This window comes from Psammomys obesus, unplaced genomic scaffold (assembly GCF_907164565.1).
Source record: "Psammomys obesus unplaced genomic scaffold, mPsaObe1.curated_primary_1811, whole genome shotgun sequence".
Classification (NCBI taxonomy): domain Eukaryota; kingdom Metazoa; phylum Chordata; class Mammalia; order Rodentia; family Muridae; genus Psammomys; species Psammomys obesus.
In genome coordinates, this window is record NW_026585504.1 from 58,995,483 (window position 1) to 59,013,803 (window position 18,321).

Consider the following 18,321-nt stretch of genomic DNA (forward strand, 5'->3'; position numbering starts at 1 on the left):
TCCTCTAGAAACACAAAGCTGGAAGGACCTTGAGGTTTTTGACCAAATAAAATTTTCTGTTGTCTTTATAAAAGCTTCCACACCTCTAACAACAGCAGACGCAGACAAATAACTCTTCAGGGCTGTATGTTCCTGAAGGAATTTCCACCAGGAACAAACTCCTCTGTCACTGTGCCTCTAGGCATCAGGCAGCGGCTGATGCCAGTTCGCTCAAATTTGTTCCCTATTTTCCATCAATGTTTAGTAAAAGTCTTTATTGCTTTTATTTGGATTACTGCAATTATCTCCTAATTAGTCACTAGGTATCCAATCTATACTAATCCATTCTCTATTCTTACCTATTTTTCTGAAATATACGGTTCACTGTATCTTTTTTTTTTTTTCATTAAAAAAACAACCTGGCCCTCACAAATTCTAATAAAAGAAAGATAAATTTTTTAAAAGGCAGTTTAAAAGCAACTTAAAATTTAAAAACATGATTTACATAAACATATAAATGGGCTAGATAATAGGACTCATTATATTTCTCAAAAGTATGTAACAGGAGAGTAACTGTCCAATACAATGTTACTAGTGATACTTGATTCAGCCTAGTCAAAGCTACTGTACTCAATATATGATTAACATTCATAAATATACAAAAAAAAATCAGGACACTAGACAAAGTAGTTTCCACTTATTCAGCATAATGTACCATTTAGAAAACCATCTCTAATATTTGAAATGTTTATTTTATGTGTATGTGTATACATATGCATGCATTAGTCCAGATCCCCTGAACTGGAGGTACAGGCAGTTGTGAGCCACTATGTGGATGTTAAGAACTGAACCTGGATCTTCTACAACAGCAGGAAATGCTTTTAGCTACTGAGCCACCTCTTCAATCCCCATTTCTATTCATTTTTATTCTTTTAAAAATTCAGATATTCAGTTGGGCTGGTGAGATACCTCAGTGGGTACTTGCTGCTAAGCTGACAATTTGAGTTCAACCCTGGGACCCACCTAATGGAACGACAGAATCAACACCCCTAAGTTGTCCACTGACTTTCACACATGTCATGTGCAGCCCCCTTCCCCTGCCACATATATCACAAAATAAAATCTTAAAATGTTAAAAAAAAAAAAAACCAGAAACAAAACCTCAGATACTAAAACAGAATTGACTTACCTTGCAAATACCCTGTCTTTATTTGCCTTTTCTTTGCCATATTGAACTGACTGGACTTCAGTTCTCCCACTGAAATATATAAATATACATATCTTAAAGAAGACTACAGCATAAAATTACAATATATAACATGATTATATTACAATTTTACAAATGACAAAAGATTTGTGATAAGAAAAACAATAAAAGCAGCAGAATAAGAAGGAAAGACTGTACTTTGCTGTTCCTCTCAGATGGGCAAAGCCTAATTAGTAGTTCTTCAATTTAATAAATCAAGATGTGTCAGTAGACACACACTCAATGACGGGAACTCCTTTCCTTCGGTGGCCTGCTGAAATGCTCTCTGTAGAGTCGGAGATGCCCTGTATCGAACAAGCTCTAAGGCTCTGGACCCACCCTAACAAGAAAGACTTAGCTAATGTCCATTACCTAATGACAGAGCTGACTGTGTGTTATCTTGGATAACTTTTTTTGGTCTACTACCAATTATTACAGATGTGAAGATTGGATATCAACTCCCTCCATGTCACAATATATGAGGAAATTTCAAGTTTTTGAATAGAGGAAAGCAATAAATGGAGTCAGACATATTGTGGATGCTGAGCACCATTTCTGCCTTGAAACTGATTTGCCTAGAAAGCACACTGTGTATGGCAAGGAGATTCTGATCCTCCTCCATGGTACATCAGTATGTTTAGCTAATTGTGTTAATGAAAGACTAGTTCTATGTGAGTCTGTGAAGGCAACCTGTTACTGAGTTGGGAATGGACATAAATTTCTAGTACAGAAAGTAAAACCATTTATAAATACAGACATTTAATGAACAAGGGGCAGTGAATAATAACATCCTGATGAAGCAGTCCTTCTCTCACAGCTCCAGGAATAACCAGACTCATCATGATAGTATCTTCGAAGTATAGTAGCAGGTATAGCCTCAGGGCATCAAAATGACCCTTGCACATTATCCCTCAGGCATACTTGGTTCCTAATAATCATCCCTCCCCAACTTCCTTTCCTGTTTTTGTTTATTTTTAAATGCCAATGTAACCAAGTCTCTGGATTAATTTTCTTTTACTTGAAATATCAAAAAGGGCTCTAAATTTCTCTAACTCAGTCCTGACTGATGTTTTAATATGACAGTGAAGCCATATTAATGGTCAACTCTATTGACCAAAAAGGCTGGATTAACAAGAAAATGTTCATAGCAAGCAAGAACAATTAATGTTCAAAAGGGATGTACATCGCATATTGTCCATAACATGCTCTTTAAGAGTCAGAATAAAATAAAAATCTGTAGCACTTAGAATACAAAATTGTGACAGTATGAATTTAAGCAAGGAGAATCAACTGTTAAAAACATATATAAAAGCTTACGACAGTAATTCAAGAGGGAAAAGCATAATAAAAAGAATAACTAAAATACCAGTTTTAAATTTGAAATCACCATTACAAAGAGATAAAAAACATTCTGAAACTTGTTTTTGATAATTCATATATGTATACATGTGTATATGTGTGTGTGTATAGTTATAGTTTGCTTGTTTGTTTTGTTTGTTAAAAAAGGGCTTCTTTGTGTGGACTTGGCTGTTCTGAACTTCCTCTGTAGACCAGGCTGGCCTCAAACTCACAAGAGATCCACCTGCCTCTGTGTTCCAAATGCTGGAATTAAAGGCATATGGCACCACTGCCTGGAGCCCTTTTTATTTTATTTTATTTTTTTATGTGCATTGGTGTTTTGCTTGCATGTATATCTGTGTGAGGGTGTCAGATCCCCTGAAAATAACAGTTGTGAGCTGCTATGTGGGTGCTGGAAATTATACACTAAAAGAATAGCTCTTAATCAATGAGCCATCTCTCCAGCCCCCTGAAATTGCTTATATACTCACTTTGAAAAGGCCTATCCACAACTGTCTGTAACTCCAGTTTCAGGGGCAATAAAATTAGCCTAGAAAGAATAACTGGTAAATCCTACCAACCATTTACTATAAGAAGGAAGTTAAGAAGCCGGGGCCAGTGCAGCAGGCCTATAATCCCAACACCCTGGGAGGCAGAGGCAGTTATCTGTGAGTTTGAGACTAGCCTGGTCTGCAAAGTGAGTCCAGGACAACCAGACTACAAAGAAAAACTCTGTTTCAAAGAACCAAAGGGGCGGGAGGAAGGGCTGGAGAGATGCCTAAGTCAGTAAAATACTTGTCACACAATCATGGACCTGAGTTCACTCTCCTGGAACCCAAAAAAAGACAATGTGGCTGCCTGTGTCTGTATCCCAGCACTGCAAAATGTTATTTTGACTATAGAAAATAGTTGTTAAGTTTGATTTTTAAATTTCTTTTTTTTTTTGACCTTTTTTTTAAATTTTTTTTTAAATTTTATTTTTCTTTTTAGTTACATTTTGTTAACTCTGTGTCCCAGCTGTATCCCACTCCCTCATTCCCTCCCCAACCCCACACTCCCTCCCTGGTCTCCTCCCGGCCCCTTTCCAAGTCCACTGATAGGGGAGGACCTCCTCCCCTTTCATTTGACCCTGTTTTATCAGGTATCTTTAGGGCTGGCTGCAAAGTCCTCCTCTGTGGCCTAACAGACTGCTCTTCCCCTGGGGGGGGGGGGTGTCAAACAGCCTGCCCTTGAGATCCTGTTAGAAATGGTCCGTGTTCCCCTTACTTTGGAAAACTACTTGGTTACTGAGCTACCACGGGCCACATCCGAGCAGAAGTTCTAGGTTATATCCATAGATGGTCCTTGGTTGAGTGTCAGTCTCAGAAAAGACCCTGTGCCCGGATATATTTGGTCCTTGTAGAGCTCCTATCCTTTCCATATCATACTAACTTCCCTTCTTTAGAAAGACAAATGGGATGTGCATTGAACGTATGACAGGAGTCTACCACAAAAGGCATCTGAAAGACTCTACCTAGCAGAGTTTCAAAGCAGACACTAAGACTCATAACCAAACCCTCGGCAGAGTGCAGGGAATCATATGATTTTTAAATTTCTAACAATAACAGAAAGTTTCTTCTGTTTGGGTAATTTTTTTTTCCTCTAAAATACTTTCTTCAGCTCTCTTTTCTATTTAGATTAGATTGATCATGCCTGGCTTTTCTATTGTACATTGTATGGCCTGGGTAACCTATCTTGACCATTTTTCTCATTTTATCTGAGACCTGTTTGAATTGGAACTGGAGTCTGGTTACTACACTCTCCTCTCCTCCTTCTCCTCCTCCTCCTCCTCCTCCTCCTCCTCCTCTTCCTCCTCCTCCTTCTTCTTTTTTGTAGCCTAATGAAACTGTGTGTGTATATCCTTGCATAATTACACTTGTCATTTAGGAATTACATTCATTTAAGGAGTATCTTTAAGTTTGCAATGTCCTACCATTCAGAGAATGCACTGGAGATTTTTTCCCAGCTGGAATATGAGTAGGTACCAGCAATCTCTGCATTTCCTTGACTGTCACCATTGACTATCTTACTCAGTCTATTTAAACTTTAAATTGGCCAAGTATTGCCATCTTACCTTCCAGAATGCTACATTTAGGGAAGTTAACAAAGGCTTTGCTAAAGCATGTTATCAAGCTCATAATCTTTGTTTTATTTACCACAGAGGGCCTTGAAAAGACTCTACCCAGCAAGGTATCAAAGCAGATGCTGAAAATCATAGCCAAACTTTGGGTAGAGTACAAGGAATCTTATGAAAGAAGGGGGAGATAGGAAGACCTGGAGGGGACAGGGGCTCCACAAGGAGAGCTACAGAACAAAAAGAATCTGGGCACTGATACTCTCATATTCTGAGAGTGATACTCCAACCAAGTACTACGCATGGAGATAACCTAGAACCCCTGCACAGATGTAACCCATAGGCAGCTCAGTCTCCAAGTGGATTCCCTAGTAAAGAGAACAGGGTCTGTCTCTGACATGAACTCAGTAGCTGGCTCTTTGATCACCTCCCCTGATGGGGGAGCAGTCTTACCAGGCTACAGAGGAAGACAATGCAGCCAGTCCTGATGAGACCAGATAGGTTAGGGTCAGAGAGAGGGGAGGAGGACCTCCTCTATCAGTGGACTAGGGGAGGGGCATGGAAGGAGAAGAGGGAGGAAAGGTGAGATTGGGAGGGGATAAAGGAGGGGGCTTCAGATGGGTTACAAAGAGAATGAACTATAATTTATTAAAAAATAAATGAATTTTAAAAAAGAAGTATTCAAGATCAAAAAAATTAAATTATATTTCATGATTGATATTGAACTCCTATACTTACATTTTTCTCTTGAGGCGATAGGCATGTAAATTAAGTGATATATCATGTACAAATGCTGTTATTATTTTTACTGATATTACAAATTAAGCATTTATAAATATTGGAGTTTATATATCACTGGTTTGGAGGCAAATCTAAATTTTTTCTTTTCATATCTAGCATAAAATATTAGAGTTGGAAAATATTATTTTGTACACAAAAATACATAAAAATGATTTAGAATTCAAAGATAAGACTAATCAGGGCTTCTACAAATAGTTACTTCCCCAAAATTGTTGTCTTGGGAAAAACTAAAAATCAACAAATGCCAAAAGGCACAGCTGAATAGAGAAAGAAAGAAAGAAAGAAAGAAAGAAAGAAAGAAAGAAAGAAAGAAAGAAAGAAAGAAAGAAAGAAAGAAAGAAAGAAAGAGAGAAAGAAAGAGAGAAAGAAAGAGAAAGAAAGAAAGAGAGAGAGAAAGAAAGAAAGAAAGAAAGAAAGAAAGAAAGAAAGAAAGAGAAAGAGAAAGAAAGAAAGAAAGAAAGAAAGAGAGAGAGAGAGAGAGAGAGAAAGAAAGAAAGAAAGAAAGAAAGAAAGAAAGAAAGAAAGAAAGAAAAGAAAGAGAAAAAGACCTCTCATATAGCACAGGAGATCAACTGTGACTGACAGTTGATTGTAAATTTCAAAATATGGCAGTAGAGTTTAGAATATCCCCAATACAGGACATGATATACCTCTGAGACTGTGACTATATCTGGTAATTACATACTGCATACACGTCAAAAGACACACTATCCCTCATTATCTGTCAATCAAAAAATTTATGTTAAAGAGAATAAAGAAGATAAATTTAGGGGAACTGGAGAAATGGCTCAGCAGTTAAGAGCACTGGCTACTCTTCTAGAGAACCCAGATTTGATTCCTAGTTCCCATACAGTGGCTTACAACTGTCTATAATTTCAAAGTCAAGGGATCTCTTCTGGCATCATGGGCATTGCACATATGTGATATACAGATACACATGCAGGCAAAATATCCATATACATAAAATAAAGGAAAGAAGTTTTAAGGGATAATGTTAAATAAAGTTATTTCTCTGGATTTATGATGTATTGCAGACAAAATGAAGAGAGTACAATAAATTATCAGTATCTGGGGTTATTGCTCAACAAATTAATCTTTTTTGTTTGTTTGCTTAATGGTTGTTTTGAACTCTTTTTAGGTGGGATAGCTCCAAAACATGCTAAATTGCAGGTTTTTAAAAATTAGATACTTCTATAAAATATATCTTAGTTTTTACAAATAAAATGAACATATAGAAAAGTTTTCATCTGAGTAATAAATGCACTGGAAATTATAAAGTCTTTTGAGACTGTATGCAAATGGGGTCAATTTCTTTACAAAATACTTACCTACAGAAAAAGCCTGTTGTGCATTACAAGACAGGGACGGGGACTTACTGATACAAACATGGCAACAAGGACTCCAAGGGGATTTTGACTGTGTTGATTTTGTGACTGACAATTATATTGCTTTGTATCTCTATCTTTAATGAATTAATTTATTTTAAATATATATGTGTCTGGGTATTTTGCCTAGAATATGTCTGTGTACCATATGCGTGCCTGGTACTCATGGGGGCCAGTAGAGAATGATGGATTTCCAGAGAACTGTAATTATAGACATCTGTGAGCTGCTTTTTGGGGTGCTAGGAATTAAACCTGGGTCCTTCTGAAAGAGAATCCAGTGCTCTTAACCTGTGAGCCACCTCTCTAGGCCTAGACCTGTAATCTAAAGGTAAGGAAAACAAACCAACAAACAAAGCCTTAGTACAAAAGTAGTACTCACCAGTACCGGAATTTGGAACCCAATGTAAAATAATGTGCAAAGAAATTCTTTTGAGGTGGAAGTGGTCTGTCCAGGCGGAAGAATGTGTGATGTTCTACACACGCTTTCCATAAATTTTTACATGCTCTGTAATTCACCATATTAAATCCTAGTAATGTTTCTCTAGATTCATGCTGTATTAAATGACAAAATTCAGAGAATATAGGAAAATGTCAAGATCTGATAATACTTTTGACAGATAAACTATGTAAGCCTTGCAAATATAATCTCTCCTTCAATCATTTTGTTTATTTCACAAAGGCTCAGTGAAATAAATGAAAAGATCTGTAAAAGATGAAGCTCAGTCATGTTACATCTTTTAGAGATTTCTATTCTCTATCACAGTTTAAAATTTTTACTGTTTTCAAATTTTATTAGCTATGATTCCACAAGTTAAATTTGTAATTCTGCCTTGATTAAAAATAAGAATATTCAACACCCCCCCAAGCACTTTTACAAAATAATATTGGAAATTGACTAGCAGTAGAATAGAATAATTTCTCTAGTTTTTTGTTTGTTTGGCATAAACCACATTATAGCAAAGCACACACTTCCTGAGTATTCTTCACTGTCTTTTTCCACTAGATTACTTTCTAATGTTAATCACTTTTCCATCATGACCATAAATTACTCTTACTTGTTTTTATTCTTCATTGTATTCTATTGTAATATATACACAATATTTTACCTACTTTACTTTTTACAGACTTTTACTATTTCCCATTTAGGGATATAAGGATAATGCTGTATATACATATTCCTAGTGTCAGTGTACATATGTACATTATTTCTGTTCTTAAATCATAAGATATATGTTTATCTTGAATGGTTAATATTTCCTCCCAATGATATTGTGTGTTACATATGCTCACCAACTTCAGTAATTTTCTGGTTTTGTTTTATGTTTCTTTGTTTTTTGAGACAGAATCTCACACTGCACCTGAGGCTGGTCTGGAACTCACTATGAAGTTCATGCTGGACTTGAACTCTTAACAGTTCTCCCCCTTAGTCTTTCAAGGGATGCATTATAAGCATGTGCCACCCCATCTATTTTCAGTCTTTCTTACCTCACTGTTTTGCATTTTGGTTATAACTTAACACCTCTTTTTGGTGATTAAGAATGTTCAATATCTTTCTTTTCTTTCCATTTTTTTTTGGGGGGGGGGTTTGTTATTGTTTTGTTTTTGAAACAGGATTTCTCTGTGCAGCCTTGACTGCCCTGGATTTGCTTTGTAGACCAGGCTGGCCTCGAATGCACAGCAATCTGCCTGCCTCTGCCTCCCTGAGTGCTGGTATTAAAGGTGTGTGCCACCATCTTTTCATGTTAATGGACAAGTGGATATGTTTTGGGGGGTGGAGGGTGGTTAAAGGATGGCCTTCGTCTGCAGCCCAGGCTAGCCTTGAACTTGTGGCGATCTCCCTAGCTTAGCCACTCAAATGCTAGAATTAGAGGTAGAGGCCACCATGTCTATCTTATTTTAGTTTTTGAGGCAGGCCCTCATATTATACAACCAAAGCTGATTCTGAACTCAAAACTTTCTTGCCTCAACTTTTTATAAAGCATCTGGTTACCATGTAGATACTGTCATTTGTGAAGTGGTATTTGAGTCACTGACATATTTTTCTGTTGAACAGCATGTATATGGAAGGACTTGTGGGGGCATATTACTACATATATAGTCAGTGCTACTTCACTCTCTTACCAGTTTAAAACAGTCCAAAATGATCAATCATCATCTTCAAGGTTAAAAAGAGCTCCTTCTATGTTTTTTCAAGAAATATTTTCATCATAAAATATTTCCATAATTAAACCATGATAAATGTTCATATATAAAATAGTTTCATATTAAAAGATAAAATAATTAAAGCATAACTTGCCGGTTATTAGAAAATTAAACATACCATTAATAATTATTTGTATGCAGTAATAGTTTATATAGTGTGTGATATACAATAAACATAATGTAAAATGACAGAATGGCTGGCAAGAGAGTATACTTTTTCAGTGTGTATGCACTGTCTAAGAGGTATATATGTTACTTCCCTTTTAAACAATTGCTTCAAACAATCTGTAATTTTGACTGTAACTGTATTTAAAATGCAACAATAGTTTTACCAATTTGTAAACAATGGACTTAAAGTGTCCTAAGAGGTAAGTATAACAAATGAAAGTTTGGATCTGTTGTTGAAGTTTTGGCACAGAGTCTAGCTCTGTCTGGTCTGAAATGTCACTGTAGGCCAGAGCTAGCCTTGAGCAAGCAGTACCCTCCTGTCTCTGCCTCTTGTGCACAAGGATTACAGATGTGTATCACTGTACCAGACTATAACTTTGGATAGTTAAAAACAAATGTTCTATAGAGAAAATATGGGCAACATGACCTGCAGATTATGTGGCCTTTAATCACTTGCTAGTTGACTTTTGATGCTGTTGTTACTTACAGGTAAACACAATGCTAATTGATACAACCTCTGAGAGAAGAACTATGAGAACTAAGTAATAAAAATGGTTCATACATTACCAGGTACATACAATTTTTTCAATAAATGTTACATTTCACAACTGTTGTAAATATTATTAGTGACAACACATCCACCACAATCAGGTAGATTAGAAAAGTTGTCCTCTACAGTACTCGCTATAGTTACTCCAGGTAAAATATCTGTTCTCTAGTTTCTGAATAGTAAGGTTTATTATACTTCCTTCTCTGGATACACACAAACACAGATACATAATAATGTTCGGTACCAGTATTAGTCATACTATTCTCCACTGGGAAATAGTAAAACTGACCCCTAACAGAAGAATGTACTGCTACTTTACAGCATATACACTTAGTGGAATATCACACATTAAGGAACAGACCATGAAATATCATGGATGTCCGTACAATATGAAACAATGTAAATACTAAAGAACATGCTGTGCAGGTTCACATTTCAAAGTTCCAAACATCTCAACTAATCCATGGCAGTACAAATGGGAGTAGCACTACTTATCTGGGGAAGGTTAACTCCTGGAAACGGATATTAGCTCTATTCGCAACAGGACTCTGTTGTGCTCTACGTATTAATCTGAGCTTATCAAGTTACATACTAAAGGTCTATGTACTTTCCCACACAAAGTTTCATTTCAATCAAAATTCTATTTTAAAAACCTCTCATATTTGGTAAACATAAAGAATGAACCACAGTCAGAAAACAGGACAACATCCTCTAACAGGAAGAAATTGTAGCTGACTCAAATACATCCTTCAGATTTTAAGAAAAATTTTATACACATACATCTTGAACCATGTACTAATTTGTAAAGATTTATAAAAAATAATGTAAACCAGAGAACAAGGCTAGTTTATTTGCATACTCATGTCTGTAAATATGTGTATGTTTTGTGCCAGGATCTTGCCCTATAAACCTCAGTCCATTTACATGCTTGGGATTATAGGTGTATGTCAACATACCAGGAAAAGCTAGTTTGATTTGATCAAGTAGGTAAAATAATTTACAAGATGAAGTTGTTTTAACACTATGCTAATACTTCAATACAAAATATAAGTCCATGAACATATTCAGTACTGCCCAAATGAAAGTAACTTTCCATTGAAAGAAGTACTATGGATTTTGTATGGAGAAAAAACTTAGAAGTATTTACTGCACTTTTGTTTACAATAACAGAAAGCGTTTTTTCCTAAGTTTTTTTTTTTTTTTTAATCAGTGTGTGTTCATGCACCTAATGTATGTACATAATATGTACTAAGAAACCAGAAGATAATCTTAGGTGTTATGTCTCAGAAATATTGTCCCTTAATTTTAGAGTCTCTCATTGGCTGGAGTGAGCCCATTAAGCTAGACTGGCAGACCAGAGAGGTGGATAGATTGGCAGAAAGAGTCTCTGACTCCTCATTGCAACTGTTAAGTGTAGCTTTTTAATTTGGGTTCTATGCTCAAACTCAAATCTTAATACTTGTATAAGCACTATACAAACTGAGCCATCTCTCCCACCTTTGGCTAGGCAATCTTTTTTATTTTTTTTTTTTGGCTAGGCAATCTTAAAATACTTCATTTGTGTCAATAATTTTTAGATCAATACTCACCAATTCCTTTCTAAGTTGAATAAAAAACTGTTTGCATTTAAAAGAAATTTTTACAATCTTCAACCTGCATAAAAGAGAATGGAGTATTCAAAATAGTGGCTAAAGATGGAAATATTCAAAAACTGGGAAAATTATAGATATAATTTTTTATATTTTATGGTTTTTGAAAGTTTCATACATTTATAGAATGGATAGGAATCAATTATTGTGGTGACACATCTTGGACAAAGAGAGCAAGGACAACAAAGAAAGATGGCAGACAAAAAAGCCAAAGAAAGGATGCGTGTGAAGCCTTTGTGGAACCAACACGCTTTGTTTATACTAATTTAAACCAGCACAGCATTGGGTTGTTGGCTCAGGAGCCTAATAAACGACATTGCAATGGCTGCATTTAAATAGAAAACAACAAACGCAGCTCTTAACACAGTAGCAGCCCCAACCTGAGTATTCTTTTGATAATATTTGTATAGTACTTAAGAGGAAAATAATACTTTTAAGAAGCCATATTGAAAGCTGGAGAGATGGCTCAGCAGTTAAGAGCATTGACTGCTCTTCCAGAGGACCTGGGTTCAATTATCAGCAGCCACATGGAGGCTCACAACTGTCTAATTCCAGAAGGTCTGGGGGACCTTCTACCCCCTAACAAACATGCATTCAGGAAAATACCAATGTATATAAAATAAAAATAAATAATTTTTTAAAAAGCCATATTGAAATAAGTGGTATCTTTTGATAGGTTTCCAGTAAGCAAAATAATATACAAATTACACCACATAAGTAAGCTGACAAGATTAAAACAATTTAAGGGCTACTTACTTTAATATGAATTATTATATGTGGTAATATTATGATAAAAGCAAAAGTATTGGTAGAAATCCTTACCACGGAAAAGTATTCATTCGTACCCTGTTCTTGTAAATCAGAATTCCTCCTGACATCACTCCAATCATGATTTCATTGTTACTTTGATCCTTCAAAATAAATAAATTCATGACAATATAAAATAATTAAAATAGGATTATTTTTAAAATACAACATTTTGAAGATAACACAAAACTGAATTGTACTTAATTAATTACAAAGCCAAATAATTTGTTGTTACCTCATGAAAAGCAATCTCAAAACAAGATGAAATGCAACATTATTAAAATTCACTACTCTAGAAGCTGGAGAGATGTCTTGGCAGGTGAGCACTTGCTGCACAAGCCTGAGGACCCAGAGTTCAGGCCACCTGTCATTCCAGCCTGGAAAGGAAGCGAACGGCCATCCCCTGAGCAAGCAGTCTACAAGGCTAGACATATCAGCAGGCTCTGGGTGTTAGCCTGTCTTAATAATCAAGTATTAAAGAAATCAGGAATAATTTTTTACATCAACTTTGCATTCAGGTGCACCCACACATTATGTAACATGCATATCATACACAAAAAGTGAAAATAAAACTCAGTCCTAAAGTACAAATCTGATGATTTCTCTTAACTTATTAGCGGCACTTTTTGGTTAAAAAAAAAAAAAAAACTATGATAAAATATCTAAACTATAATGGAAAAATCCTGTAACTAATAATATTTGTAATATCATGGAAGAATAAAACAGACAATTCTTGAAGAATTTCAAAGACCACAGGGAAGAAAATGTGAATTACGTTTTGAAGAATTTGAGAGCTATCATATAATGACAATCCAAACTAAATAGACTATTCTGAATTATTAAGAATGAACACTTTAAATATTTTGTTAGATATCAATCTTTGAAACAGTTTTACCTTTTTACTTGAAATATTCTACAAACAAGATAGCAAACATGCTTTTACCTCCTATAATTCATCTGCCCTAAAGACAGACCAAATTAATGAAACAAATCCTTTAAACTGTAGTTTCAATACTTTCTCTGTCTTTTTTTTTTTTTTTTTTTTTTGGCTTTTCTTCATATTATATCACTGATTTTTTTCTATAAAACCTAAATAATGAAGAGTAGAACCTTTGTTCTGTCATGTATTCTTTGAACCCATCTGTAGAATTAACAGTTCTCCCAAATCTGTACAAAAGACCTTAGCATTTTAGCTTGGCATGGAAGTCATTTAAACAACTCTAACACCCCATTTTATCTTTCTCCCAGCCAGCAAAAACATATTCTAGTTAAGCAACATCAGTTTGATGATGATGTTTTGTTATTCCATAATTTCATGTTTTATTAATGCTGCTTTCATGTCTTCTTTATGTGTTTCTGCCTAATTAAAACAATACAAACTAAAATCTAGATTATAAGCTTCTCTTTGAAACCATCATTAATTCCCATCCACACATTTCTCGTATTTAATCTGTCTCTTAAACCATTTATCTGAAATAGCTAATAACTGTCAATATGTGACAATGGCAAACACATTTAAATAAAAGAGTCAGCAAGAGAAAGGATAAGTGGAAAACTGACTACAAAGCAAAAACAGGGGCATGGTTTGTTTGTTTGTTTTGAGGTGATGAATCTGTTCCACATTGCAATTGTAACAGTGGCTGCACAAAGTCACACAAGTACTAAAACTCAAAGAACTACACATATACAACATACTATCTTAAAAGTAACAGCCCTTTGTGGTTCCCACATATCCTCTCTGTTTCTTTTTAACTTTAAATTGTCATTGACTCCTAAGTGTGGTGGCACACACCTTTAACCCCAGCACTTGGGTGACAAAAGAAGGCAGATCTCTGAATTTGAGGCCAGCCTGTTCTACAGAGTGAGTTCCAGGACAGCAAGGGCTACACAGAGAAACTCTGTTTGGGGTTGGAGGGGTGGGAAAGAAGCAATAACAAAAAAAGATTAGCATTGACTTTCACTTTTCTACAGTTCCCTATCCCATCCTTCATATAACAGTTTAGCAATATTAAAAGTTTGTGGTTTTTTCAAATGTGCAATGCTCTCCTTGGATTTCAACTTCATTCACGCTGACTACTCTGTAGTAAAAACATCAAGAAGAAAATCACTCTCTTGGCACACTCCCTTTTTCCAGCATAAGTAAGAATATCACTAGAGTCTTTGCTCTCACAGCTCTGGCCTAGATTATAGTTTACATGCTACTGCCACATAATCAATCACCCTTAATCTCATGGATATAATTGTTAATACATGACTCATAGATTGGTCTGCCTTTTCCCTCCCACTATCCTGTGAGTTTCATGAGGGCAGGAATAATTTTATTTTTCTTTGTTTTTGAGACAGGTTTTTCTGTCTAGCTTTGGCTGTCCTGAGACTCTATCTGTAGACCAGGCTGAACTGGAATTCATTCACAGAGATCTATCTGCCTCTGCCTCCTGAGTGCTGGGATTCACAGCCTGGCATAATTTGATATTTTTTTTTTTTACTAAATGCTCAGAGCTAATGCTGTGAAAAGCACAGAGTTCCACCAACCACAACGATGGCTTAAAACATATTTGAATCTTGGAGCTTGAGATAAATAACTTCACTCCACTTAAAAAACAGAGAGCAAACATTTTGCCTTGCTTGTTATTTCAGATATACTTCTGTTTATGATACCCTAGAAAAACCTGTTTTCTTCCTGTGTTCTTCTTTTTGAAAAATTTGCTTTATATTTACTGAACCATATTTTGAGGTCTCAATAGGCAAAAACAAGAAATAATACCTTTTCTAGCTTTTAAAAATTATGTATTTTTTAGAGACAACTAAAAATATGTATGTTAGGCTGGCCTGGGGTGAGTGATCTTGCCTCAAGTTCTTAAGTGCTCAGATGGTAAGCATGTGCCACCATGTGGGGCATTTTTGTTTGGTTTGTACAAAACATGTTCCTAAAAAACTGACCATTTAAAACTTAAATCCCTTTAACCTGATAATCTACATTTAGTACTGTCTCAGAAACTGTTTTACAATCTAACAGTTTAACCAAATGAAAACTACTTTAATTAAATCAGTAAGTAACAACATGGTTAGTTTTATGTGATTTATCTAACCTTGTATTTAATTTTTTTTAATTTTTCTTTGCATCTAACTGCCAAGAATTGCTGCAGATATAGTTAGAAAGCTGCAAAGGAGTAAAACTCCCTTTTCTGGACATTTTAAAGCATAACCTAATTTAAAAATGTAGTTTTATCAGTAATAAACTTTCCTGTAATAAAAAGCAATGCATAGCTGTACAAACACCAATGTGAGTATATAATAAACCAAGGGTTATTAGGACCATTTAAAAAAAAGAAAAGCAAACAGTTCAAGAGACACTAGAGGAAACCAGGCCATCAGTCTTTTTAAAGTGGGACAGACAGCCTGGTGTGGTAGTACACACCGGTGACCCTAGCACTCTACAAGGCTGAAGCAGGTGGATCTCTGTGAGTTCAAGGTCAGCCTAGTTTACAAAGTAAGTCCAGGACAGCCAAGGCTATACAGAGAAATTCTGTCTTAAAAAACAAACAAACAAACAAACAAACAAACAAAACAAAACAAAAACAAAAAAACAAACAAACAAAAAAAAAAAACAAAGGAAAAAAGAAGTTTATTTCAGCCAGGCACAGTGGCCCAGCATTTAGCACGCAAGTAGGCAGAGGCAGGTGGATTTCTGTGAGTTTGAGGCCCACCTAGTCTACAAAGTGAGTCTAGAATATCCAAGACTACACAGAGAAACCCTGTCTTGAAAACAAAACAAAACAAAAAAGTGGGACAGACAAGCCTGGTGGTTATGGTAGTGTACGCATTTAATCCCAGTACTCAGTAGGCAGAGGCAGGTGGACCTCTGTGAGTTTGAGGTCAGCCTGGTCTAGTTCCAGGACAGAAAAACCCTGTTTAGAAAAAAAAAAAAAAGTGAGGCAAACATATGCTTTGTGAAACATAAAAGGCCGCACTCATTGCTCAGAACATGATCAGGTGCAACTCTGAAGAAGAGCACTAGAGGACAGAAGTCCTTCCCCAGTGGACTGTACCTACATATGTCTGTGCATTGAGGCAAGCTCAAGATAATTTACCTAAGGAAAACTGTGACTCTTACTCCTCTTTCTGGCTAATACCAGCTAAATTAAACTCAAGAATGTATCTAATAGACTAAAAACTCCATTGCTGACTCAACTGATGACTATAATTCTACTGAAAACAGCTGTACTTTAAGTACTTCAAAGGAATATAAAATCCTGAGAAATCCCAAAATGAATATAGTTATATATGATGGACAGCCACTCAACAAATATAGTTAAGAGGATAACAGTCTCTGAAAGAAAAAAAAAATTTTTTTTCACAAAGTGAAAAGCCAGTGACTCTAAATTTAAAGAGATGCCAGGTAGATATAAACCAGACAAATAAAAATTGACTATGAGATAGCTCAGTGTTTGAACCAAAATACTTATATCGAGTGGAAAATTTTAGTGCAACTATGTCAGCAGCAAACACAAATTATCCTGTTACCTAGTTCTCTCAAGGAATTACCGTTTTTGGAGAGTTGGGATTGTATGGTTAGGTATCAGAGTACTTGCTCACTACACATGAGGCCCTGGTACAATCACCCCAGCACTGTACACACATACAAAGATTTTTCAAATCTTTGATAACAAGGAAAGAAGTCTAACTCAATATCTTTTTTTTTTTTTTTTTTTTACTTACCCGTGCATAGTGAAATTCAACTCCATAGAGTTCTAAGGTACGTGCTGTATTTAGGTAATTAAATTCTGCTTCTGCAGGAGATAAGCCACTGTAAAGAAAGTATCAGGTCAAAAACTAGATCCATAGTAAAAATTACAATTACAAAAAGATTATGTAGGGAAATGAAGAGTTTAACTAACCACCATGCCAGAATTAGTACATAATATAATTAATATGATATGATATGATATGATATGATATGATATGATATGATATGATATGATATGATATAATATAGTTAAAAGACTTCAAAAGTTTTTATACTAACTTATTTCAAGGTCATACTTGCAGTAATCCATATTTTTTCCAGATTATTTTCTTTATTTTCCAGAAATATAAGAATACAATGAGTCCTATGGCTAGTAAGGTCACAGACCTTATAGAGAGAACCTACTTCCATCCTGTTACTAGACCAGTGTAATTCTTCATTATATCCTCAAACTTTTCCTATACCTATAGTTAAGTGTAGCTCTTAACTCCTTTTATCAAAGAAGCTTCTATTTACAACAAAGAGAGACCACTACAGAAACCCCAACAGGTCATAATGCAGAAAAGCAATGAATCATACAGAGCCTAGCTACACTGGATACACCAATAACACAACTCCTGAGCTTATGGGTCAGAGAACTTTGAAAAGGGGGAGGAAGGAGATAGGAAGAGCCATCAAACCAGGAAGTCTGCGTGAGACTGTGTCTTCTAGAAATGATAGAGAAGCTTCACCCATGATACCTAAACAATATAACTGCCTAAACAATGGTGGTATCAATAGACAAGCTAACAGGAAAAAGGGAAATCTCTTGAGGTCCCGCCACTAGACAAACAACAACTAATGCTTGTGGAAAGAGGGAAAATTAAGTCCTTTCTAGGGATGAACCCTTTCATTGGTTGTCCGATAACAAGTGGTCAGCCCTAAAATCGTATGCACACAAGCCAAATGGACTCAGCCAGCTGTATCAATTTGAGAGGGAGTCAGGGAGAGAATTGAAGGGATTGGAGGGAGCAAAAAGAAGGAGAGTGATGAATATTTAATTAAAATAGTCTAAAAACATTTTTCCGAAGAGAAAGACAAGGAGTGCAGCGTGTCTGAAAAGCTCTCAGCGACCTTAGAGCTATGAACAGAGCCGAGCAGCCGGGAGGCGGTGCACTGCTGTAACCCAGCAGGCGGCTCTGTGAGCTCCAGGCTGTCCTGGTCGGAAAGCGGGTCCAGGACAGCCAAGGCTGCACACAGAAACCCTGTTCCAAAAAAAAAAGCAAGCCACTTACTTCCAGACATAAGTTGAAAACATTTCTTACAATACAGTTTATACACCATACCGACCTGTAAA

The 18,321-nt window shown here is 35.8% G+C and overlaps 1 protein-coding gene across 3 annotated transcripts in view; it reads right to left on the minus strand.

The window, feature by feature from the left end:
* The window catches only part of Ptpn4 (protein tyrosine phosphatase non-receptor type 4), a 154,818-nt gene that overhangs the window by 56,682 nt on the left and 79,815 nt on the right, over positions 1–18,321 (minus strand). For all 3 annotated transcript variants that reach the window (XM_055601678.1, XM_055601661.1, XM_055601669.1), the window contains 5 exons: positions 16,958–17,045; positions 12,254–12,342; positions 11,372–11,435; positions 7,242–7,414; positions 1,169–1,237 (listed from right to left, as the gene is read on the minus strand). In XM_055601678.1, the coding sequence (XP_055457653.1) occupies positions 1,169–1,237; positions 7,242–7,414; positions 11,372–11,435; positions 12,254–12,342; positions 16,958–17,045 (483 nt within the window). The remainder of the gene's footprint in view (positions 1–1,168; positions 1,238–7,241; positions 7,415–11,371; positions 11,436–12,253; positions 12,343–16,957; positions 17,046–18,321) is intronic.